At 42.9% G+C, this 10528-nt stretch overlaps 1 protein-coding gene across 1 annotated transcript; it reads right to left on the reverse strand.

The window, feature by feature from the left end:
- MAGEE2 (MAGE family member E2) lies at positions 1940-6333 on the reverse strand. The gene has a single exon (XM_021080275.1). The coding sequence runs from the start codon at positions 6084-6086 to the stop codon at positions 4515-4517; it is 1572 nt and encodes a 523-aa protein (XP_020935934.1). The 5' UTR covers positions 6087-6333; the 3' UTR covers positions 1940-4514.

The raw sequence follows: 10528 nt of genomic DNA on the forward strand, positions 1-10528 counted from the left end.
AGAAGATATACAGATGGCCAACAAACACATGAAACAATGCTCAACATCGCTGGTTATAAGAGAAATGCAAATCAAAACTACCATGAGATACCACCTCACACCAGTCAGAATGGCCATCATTAATAAATCCACAAATAACAAGTGCTGGAGGGGCTGTGGAGAAAAGGGAACCCTCCTGCACTGCTGGTGGGAATGTAAACTGGTACAGCCACTATGGAGAACAGTTTGGAGATACCTTAGAAATCTATACATAGAACTTCCATATGACCCTGCAATCCCACTCTTGGGCATATATCCAGACAAAACTCTCCTTAAAAGAGACACGTGCACCCGCATGTTCATTGCAGCACTATTCACAATAGCCAGGACATGGAAACAACCCAAATGTCCATCGACAGATGATTGGATTCGGAAGAGTGGTATATATACACAATGGAATACTGCTCAGCCATAAAAAAGGATGACATAATGCCATTTGCAGCAACATGGATGGAACTAGAGAATCTCATCCTGAGTGAAATGAGCCAGAAAGACAAAGACAAATACCATATGATATCCCTTATAACTGGAATCTAATATCCAGCACAAATGAACATCTCCTCAGAAAAGAGAATCATGGACTTGGAGAAGAGACTTGTGGCTGCCTGATGGGAGGGGGAGGGAGTGGGAGGGATCGGGAGCTTGGGCTTATCAGACACAACCTAGAATAGATTTACAAGGAGATCCTGCTGAATAGCATTGAGAACTATGTCTAGATACTCATGTCGCAACAGAAGAAAGGGTGGGGAAAAACTGTAATTGTAATGTATACATGTAAGGATAACCTGACCCCCTTGCTGTACAGTGGGAAAATTTAAAAAATATTAAAAAAAGGAAAAAAAAAAAGAATGTGTTCATGATGTTTTTTTCCCAGCAAGGATCCCAGTCATAGAGCAAAGGGGACTCTGAATAGCATTATATATACAGGATGATGAACTCATATTTAACCAATACCCTGTGCAAGCCCCACCTTGGCCAAAACTTCAATATTTGGTGGGTATCAATGGCCCAAAGAGTCTGCAAATGAACTCAGACTGTACCATTTTCCAAATTAATTCACACAGATACGAAGTGTATTTGGTCTGATTAACTTCGATTGTATTTCAGAGTAATTCATACAGCATCCTTTGTAAGTCTTGTTTGGTAGACAGTCATTTCCACCCCTAAGTGTTTCTCCTAAGGGATGCTAATTCTAATTTTGTATGTGAATAAAGGAGAGTATTCAGGCCTCTCATGACCTGTAAAGGAATGGTTATAGCCACAGAGATACTATGCCCTTTCCCTTACCATAAGCATGTGCTCTGTGCAAGCCTCATCTTTGTTACTTTTGGGAAACTACATGTGGCATCTGTGACATAGAGGCTACTTCCCACTAGTCTTCGCATCCCAAACAACCCTGCGCAAGGCAGGAGCTCTGTCAGGTCATTGTTCTTTCAGGATTACAAAAAAAAATGCAAACACTCCTGGAGGCTCAGAAATGGTGATGTTTGACTCTCCCTGGGTGAAAGCCAGCAGATAGCGTTGGAAGCTTGCAGAAGAAAGCAAAGTGGGTAAGACTTAGAGAACAGAGTAGGGAGATTGGACAGAAATGCACATTCTGGGAGTTTCCATTGTGGCTCAGCAGAAATGAATCTGACTAGTATCCATGAGGAGGCATGTTCAGTCCCAGGGGGTTAAGGATCTGGTGTTGCTGTGAGCTGTGGTGTAGGTCACAGATGCAGCTCGGATCCTGCATTGCTGTGGCTGTGGTGTAGGCCAGCAGCTACAGCTCCGATTTGACCCTTAGCCTGGGAACCTCCATATGCTGCTGGTGTGGCCCTAAAAAGACCAAAAAAAAAAAAAAAAAGAGAGAGAGAGAGAGAGAGAGAGAAAGAAAGAGAGAGAGATGCACATTCTCTACCTGCACAGCTCTTATGGAGGCCAAGTGATGGAACAAGAAAGAGTCTGGAGAAATTTCAGCCTCACTTTCATCCTCCTTTGGAGGGCTGTCATCTTGCCCTTCCCAGCCCGGCATACAGCCCTTTTTGTATTTTCCGGGAGTCAAAAATTCAAATGACGACATAGCACAGGATCGAGGGGGTCTGTGATGCTGTGCACTGTCAACAGTGTGAACTATAGCCAAAAGCAGATTTAGACCTAATACCAGCTCTTTTTGACTGGCTGTGTGACCCTGGGCATATTACTTAGGACACAGTTTCCTGTAGGGCCAAATGGGACTATTTAAAAAAAAAAAAAATGCTTCTTAGAGAACTGGTTGAAAGATTGGAGCTAAAGAAGGTGAAGAACCCAGCACAGTGTCTGGCACAAATTTAGTACTAAAAAAGTCAGCAGCTTTACATTATTGTTGACTCAGGTGCTACACCTTCTCCTTGTCAGATTTCTCTCTTCTGGTGCCCCCATAAGAGCTGATGTGTTTGAGGATCCAGGAGTTGCACGAATTCCCCCACCCAAAAAAATCAAAGCAAGAAAAACTTAACAACTTAATCAACTTGTCCCTTTCTCCCCACCCAAAGAGTATGTACAGATTAAGGGTCCAAGAATGCTGAAGAATTAGAGGCTCTCAGTTTAGCATGTAGGCAGTACCCGATTTTAAGGTTCAGATTTTGCAATGGATACTCTCCTGCCTCACAGCACCACCTTCATCCTGTTTTCCCCTTTAGCTCGGGATCTCCAGTTGCTCATTTTCTCCTCACCGGAAATCCAGCCCTTAGCCTTCAGTTTTCCTGGGAATGCTACGATTGGGGAGACCTCTGAGGCTTAGTTGCGGGCAAACGCAGAGTGCGCCTGCTCAGTGGCTTCCCAAGCAGGCAGCTCTAATTTGGCTTCTGCAAGGCAGAGGCACTTGGGGGTTGAAAGGGTGTTATCTCCCCTCTTCCCGTCCCCTTCCCCAGCCAGACGATTGTGTCATTCTTTTCCTGAGGCTGAAGAAAATGTAAAGAAAGTCTTCTCTCTCCCATCTGATAATAGGTGGCATCTGGGGGTAGCCTTTAGTGATTAAATGGATGAAAGGGCAGACAGCTTAGGGGTGCCATGAGGTGAGGAAGCATGAAAACTACACCACTGATGGGCAGTCCCCTTCTTACCCGGCCACATCGCCTTGTAGGTGACTTACCCTAAAACATCCACTACTGAGCCAGCACTCGCTCAGGGGAATTGTTACCTACCGGTTCTCTAGGAAAGACTTGGGGAGAGCCTCGAACAGGGTAAGAAGCTGCGAGATCCGGGATCTGGATGAAGAAACAAAATACTAAGACCTTAACAGCTTGGGTGCAGAAATAAACAGCGCAGACAGAGGTTGCCGGTCAGAATTCTCCCAGGTGGATTGTTTGGTCTGACCCCAAATCCAAGACCAGCTGCCTTCAGGAGAGCCATTCATTATTGATTCCCAAATACCCACTCTCTGAGGATATGAACCTTTTTATCTCTGCCACAGGCTTATCTCTACCACTCCCCTCTTGAACGCCAATACTGTCTTTCTGAGCTACATTTAAATCCTGCAAAGCTGTTTATCATACTGTCTCTGACTTCATCAAATACCTCTCCCTCCCTCTCCCCAACCTCAGGTCTCACAACAGAACTTACTAAAGATTAACTTGTCCCCAGCTCCCCATACCACCTCTTCTTCTCCTGCTATCACCCTGACTCCCCTACTCATCCTTTGCTTGACACCTCTGCCACTCCACCATCCCCTCCCAGAACCTAAATTTATTTGGGAGTTACTCCTGTAAATTATCATAGCTCTCTGATCTTACCCCTATTATACCACTTGCCACAACAATAATATAATTGTTGGTTTACTTCCATAGCTTCTCCCCGCCTAAGCCCTGGGGCTCAGCTGGGTCTTCTTCACCCTTACATTCCCAGCAAAAAGCACTGTGCTTAGAACATGGCAGAGCAGTACTTAATAAATGCTTATTGAATAAAGGAGTGCTTAAGCATGGAGCCTAATTCATCATGCTTTTATTTTTCACTACACTATGGAACCACAAAGCAAATACAGATAAATGCCAGTATTTTATTTTAATAAAACAGTAGGTCCAATGAGAAAGCATCCACAAATCACTGATTTTGTGTTTGTTCTTGTTGTATGTATGTTGTTACTGTTGTTACTTAACTCCTATACCAGACCATTTTACTGATTATTTCAAATGATTAAAGAAACAACTGTATATTCTTTTTCACATCAAAGATGTAAATATTACCAATACATTTTATGCAGCTATCTGAACTTTTATATTGAAACAAGACAGGAATGGCAAATGAGCAATTTCACTTATAAACACTAATCATGAATCTAATTCAAGGGTGTATTAAAAGGAAGGAAATACTATTAGAAATGGAACACAAGTAGTAAGCACAATGTGTACTTTCCACACTAACTCTGCCCAACTGCTGATTTAGGACCTCATTGCCCATTTCCCCAGGGCCTCTTTAATTAATGCCACCCAAATTAGGTGACATGTTTTTCCCAGACTTCACATGGGGCTGAAGAAGAACATGGCAGTTGCCTCAGATCTGGCTCTGGCCTCCTCATCTTCAACAGCTTCCCTATATTGCTCTGGCCAGTCCTGTGGTCGCTTTTTATACAGCTTGGCCATGTACTCCAAGGCTTTCATTTTGGTGGTTTCAAGGTGAGCTCGAGGACCCCACAGAAGCTCATATTCAACTGGATTAGAGTAGGACAGTGGCCTGCATTCCAAGTAGCGCTGTCTCATAAGCTTGCAGGTGATGGCATGCTTTCTTCCTACATCCACACCAAATCTCCGAAGCAAATTCCAGACATTGGCCTCTTTGACACGATTGCCCATCAGGAAAATCAAACCCAGGATTGGCATCACATATTCTTGAGTAGGTCTCCCCAGGCTCTCTAGCATCATTTGCTCTTCTTCTGACTCTGGTTGCTGGACGAGGAGATAGATGTGCTCACTGGTATCAACTTCAATCAGAGAAAACCCATAGAACAGATCAAGGATTAGAATAGCTCTACTGAGAATGTTTGGGAACACATCCTCAAATTCTTTGCCAGTGTGAGCCAATAGCTCATCCTGATGTATAGGCAACAGCTCCTCAGTGACATTAATGGCCAGTTGAACCAAATCATTTGCCTTATCATTCATAGTGTCTTCTGACCAGAACTCCAAGCCAGCAGCCTCACTTCTTTCTTTGGCCTTGTCAGCTTCCAAAGCCTTATTGTATTCTTCTGGCCAGCTCCACGGTTCTTCATCATGGGCCTCTGCCACAAACTTCAGGGCTTCCATCTTTGTGATTTCCCTGTGGGCTCTAGAGCCCCACAAGAACTCAAATTCGAGGGGATTAGTGCCATACACTGGCCAGTACTCCAAGAACCCCATACGTACAAAGTCAGTAGTTAGGAGGTTCCTTGTGTTCCCAAAGGGGATGTTGATCCTCTGGGGCTCATCTAATACATCAACCTTTAGCAGCAGGTCCCAAATGGAGGCTTCTCTCGACCGGTTACCATTCAGGAGAATGTGGCCTAGGACTAAGGCCAGGAGACTTGCCTTTGGCATGTCCAGGGATTCTGCTATCCGATCAGTGGTCTGGAGACCTCGTTTGCTGATTAGGTTGTAGGTGTCAGCCTGGGGATCAAGAACCCTCAGGTTCAACCCAAAAACCTCATCCAGATGGGCTGAGGCTCGTCTGAGGATCTCAGGGAACTGATCTGAGTATTCTCTGAGGAACTCCAGCATCTCTGTCTGCTGAATAGACCCCTCGATTTGGCTTTTCATTCGCATGAAATTTACCAAAGCAATCGACCTGTCTTCTAGTGGGTCATGGACCCTGAGCGCCCCCAAACGTCGGGACTGCTCGTCGATTAGCACCTCGAGGTCGTTAGGGTCCTGCGCAGCCTGGGAAGTGCTGGCGTCCTGAGGGCCGATAGGCCCCTGAGGGCCCTGAGGGGCATTAGGAACTAGCATGGAAGTGGGGGGCCCGGAGGCATTAGTAGACCGCATATCAACCTGGAAGTCGCTGTAATCTGCAGTGGTCTCTAAACTGCGGTGGCACGCATTCTGGCTTACCAGAGACATGATTCCAGGAGACAGGAGCAGGAACAGGGAGGTCAGCGATCCCTCGGAGAGAGGATGGTAGGTGTGTCGGTGCCTCAGCACAAAGTCGAAGCCAGAGACCAGATTGCTGGGCGGTTCAGATATGCAAGCTGGTGAGAAGAGCGATTTTTCTACACAGACACCAGCCAGCAATGACCGCAAACCTCAGAGCGCTGGGCTTTGCGCAACCTACGCAGGCGCAGTCCAGTCGGGTTCTGCGACGTGGTGGCCACGCCCAATTCCCAGTCGCCTACTCCTGCCTCCCACCTCTGACCAGCGCTGGAAGGTGGTTGAAGTGGATGCTGCTGGAGTCAAACTTGATAGAGAAGAAAGAAAATTCAAGAAAGGAGGTGACAGAAGTAAAGCAAAGAGGATGAGGGATGGGAATGTTTGATTACGCTCCACTTGAAGTTTTTCTGTGAGGTATAAAACTAAAAAGCAGTAGAGGATTTGGAGAGGAGGAGAATGCTAACGATGAGAATTATTTCACGGATTCATTAATTCATCCATCCACTGAACATATATTTTTTGAGTATGTGTCACATGCCAGGCAGTTTGCTAGGGATACAACAAAGGACAGACATAAACGATTATCCTGTTCTGTGGACAGCTTACATACTGGAGTAGGTTCAAACAATAGTAATTGTAATGAGAGCTAACTTTCACGGAGGACTTAATATGTACTAGGCACTATTTCTGGTATTTTAACTTTTCTCATATTAAATCACTTAATCCAAGCTATGCTGTAGCTACTCTTAATGGTCCTCATTCTACAGATGAGGAAACTGGGTCAGAGAGGTGAATTTACCTGTCCAAAGTCAGGCAACAAGTGGAAGAGATCAGGATTTGAACCCAGGTCTGTCAGTCTCAAGCATAAGTACTTTCTCTCATAGCATCTGCCTTTCACAGATTATTAGCCCTATTTATTTAATACAACTGTTTTTTAATTTTTTTATTTTATTGGAGTATAGTTGATTTACAATATTGAATTAGTTTCAGGCGTACAGCAAATGTATCAGTTATACATATACATATATCTATTCTGTCTTCCCAAATAGGCTATTACAAACTATTGAGTAGATTTCCCTGTGCTATACAGTAGGTTCCTGTTAATTATCTATTTTATACAGTAGTGTGTGAAAATATATGCTCTGATGGAGGAACAGTTAACATATGGCATAAAGACAGAAGAAGGAACAAGCAATGAAATACAACTTAGTCTGAGGTGTCTTGGATTGGGGACACATGCCTCAAAGAAGAATTGAGCTCTAGATGATGAATAGGATGGAAAGGATTCATAAGGGCATTCTAGGCTGAGGGATCAGCACCAGAAAAGGCTCAGAGGTATGAAAGAACAAAATAAGTTTGCATAACAACTGGTCACCCAGAGTGGCAAGAGCTAAAGTATACTAGGATGGGTGAGAGATGAGGTTAAAGGTGGTGAGACAAGAATGATTGGATTTCCTGTTTCTTCACTTAACAGTATGTAAGAACTGGTTGAGGCTCCATAAAGTGAGAAAGACACCAGAATAGGACCTGATTATTTAGGTGGTTGTTCATGTGCTTGGGGAGACATAGTCCAAACACTTTGACCAGGAAGGGGGATCAGCTGCTTTCTTTTCTGGGAGTGCTACCAAAATAATTGGGCTAAATCCTAGCTCTCAACCAGCAGGATATAAAGTGGAATATTGAGAAGAAAATTTTACATTTTTCTGCAGGTACAATTGAAATCCTTCCTTAAATTGTAACGAATACTGTTGCATTCAGTTATCTTGTGCCCTGGAATTCCTTCAGAGGGCACTGCCTTCACATGTGAGGGGCAGACACTTACCTCTGACATTTTCCCAGATGCTTTCTTAGAATACTGAAGCAGGCAGTTCAGAACCATGGATTTGGCCAAACTGGACTAAAGAGATCAATGTTTATACAAGTGAATGTCCATGTTCTGCAAGGTAGAAATGTTCAGTTTCCATGCTGACTGTATCTTAGGAGAATCTCGTGGAAAGCAGCAGCATCTTTTGAGCTGCTACAAAGGTGTACTTGAGATCAGATCAGATGGAACCCCTCACCCTGGTCTTTCCCCTTCCCCAGAATGGCTCCCTGTTCCTTGTCTAGAAGGTGCTGCCCAAGGGTAAATTCAGAGAGGATTTTAAATTCTGCAGTCATTAAAGAAAACAGGTATAATTTCCCCATGAAATCCAGCTCACATTTCTTTTGTGAGTTGAGTTTCTACTACCCCTGAATCTAATAGGTAAAAATAGCATTAAATGACGATATCTTACCTCTGAAATGAGACCCCAGTCCCATTCTGCAGCATTCAGATTCTTCAAAATTTGGTCCCTCCCTGGCTCTCCATCTTTATTTTTACCCCCCGGCACATCCTTCCATGAAATCTGCTCCCAGCTACACTGGGCTTTGCTCCTGGTCTCAGCCATTTCTATTTTACCAATCTCCAAAAAGTTCAAATTATTGCTAAATGAGGAACGAAGGACCTGTGCCTCTGACTGTGACATATTGCATGCTTTCCACGCTAAGTGTGAATGTAAAAAGATGGGATGATATTCTCCATCCTGAACTTTGGATACTTTCTTACTTTCTTTCTGCATTTTAAAAGCATGAAAAAATAAAAACATGTGAATATCTTTCCATATAATTGTTTATCCTCAGTATAATTTTAATAAAACATTTTAATTTTATAATTAAGTGCTTTTACTGAGATATAATATATACAAAGTGCACAAATCATGAATGTATAGCTTGATAAATTATGACAGATTTAACATACCTTATGACCATGATGCCAATCAAGAAAAAAAACATTAACACCATCTCTGAACCTCCTATGGCACCCTTCCCGTCTCTTCCCTCATACATGTCCCAAGAGGAAACCCCTATTCTGACTTCTAACATCACAGATTAGTTTTGCTCCTTTCTGAGCTTTGTACAATATTAGTGGAATTATACAATATGGACTCATTTGTACCTCTCTTTTTTCTTTTAAAAACCCATTATGTCTTATTAAGTATCCTGGTTGTGATAGCAGTATTGGTTCATTTTCATTATTATACCTTACAATTGCATGAATGTACTAAAATTTATCCTGTCAACTGCTGGTAGACATGACCTTTTTTTCCAGCTTGTGGCTCTTACAAAAAATGCTGCTATGGACCTCTTTGTACCTGTCTTTTGGGTCACAGGTCCGTTTTATGTTGGAAATAAATCTATGAATGGAATTCCTATTTCATTAGTGTGTGTGATTTCAGTTTACATAGATATTTCCAGAGAGTTTTTGAAATTGTTACACCAATTTACACTTCCACTAGTAGTGTATGAGAGTTACTATTGCTCTATATTCTTGTCTGAGGGATTTTAGTGGGTGTTCTGTGGTGTATCATTTGGGATTTTTTTTCTTCAGTCATATTTAGCTTTTTTTTTTTTTTTACTGCTTTTAAACAAGAGTTGTCATTTATTTTCCCAGGCCAATGGACAGTAAAGGTAGAAAATTAAGAAAAATGGAAGATGCTAGAAGTTAGGTAGAGGACAGCGGCAAGAAGTGATAGTTGATAGACACTCAATATTGTTTCTATCTATTAGAAACAATATTCAAAACTGAAATTATGGAGTTCCCTTTGTGACTCAGTGGTTAACAAACTGGACTAGGATCCATGAGGATGTGGGTTCGATCCCTGGCTTCACTCAGTGGGTTAAGGATCCAGCACTGCCTTGAGCTGTGGTGTAGGTTGCAGACGTGGCTCGGATCCTGTGTCACTGTAGCTGTGGTGTAGGCCAGCATTCGACTCCTAGCCTGGGAACTTCCATATGCCGCTGGGGTGGCCCTTAAGAAAAAAAAAAAGTCCAGAGGGAAGTGGCTTGAGGCTTCTGAGGACAAAAATAGTTTGGAGTTCCCATCATGGCACAGCAGAAACGAATCTGACTAGGAACCAAGAGGTTGCGGGTTCGATCCCTGGCCTCACTCAGTGGGTTAAGGATCCAGAGTTGCAGTGAGCTGTGGTGTAGGTTGCAGATGTGGCTCCGATCCCACGTTGCTGTGGCTCAGGCGTAGGCTGGAGGCTACAGCTCCGATTAGACCCCTAGTCTGGGAACCTCCATATGCCGCAGGTGCGGCCCTAGAAAAGGCAAAAAAAAAAAAAAGACAAAAAAAATTAAAAGGAAAAAAGTCTCATTCCTGGATAATGCTGTATGGATACAACACTGTGGTAACTATACCCCAATTTTTAAATAATATGCATTCCTTTATATTTAAAATTGTAATGGTCACTCAGTTTATTTTTAAACAATAATAACTTTATTCAATCAGAGTCAAATAACAAGACCTGAATATTGTTAAATTGGAAAATACAAAAACATGTAAAATTTTTTTCAAAAATTATTCATGTTCCCACCAACCATAGATATTTACTGTT

Source organism: Sus scrofa, chromosome X (genome assembly GCF_000003025.6).
Source record: "Sus scrofa isolate TJ Tabasco breed Duroc chromosome X, Sscrofa11.1, whole genome shotgun sequence".
Classification (NCBI taxonomy): domain Eukaryota; kingdom Metazoa; phylum Chordata; class Mammalia; order Artiodactyla; family Suidae; genus Sus; species Sus scrofa.

Excerpts from the sequence above, each read along its gene's own strand:
- MAGEE2 (XM_021080275.1), bottom strand. The coding sequence starts at position 6,086 with ATGTCTCTGGTAAGCCAGAATGCGTGCCACCGCAGTTTAGAGACCACT.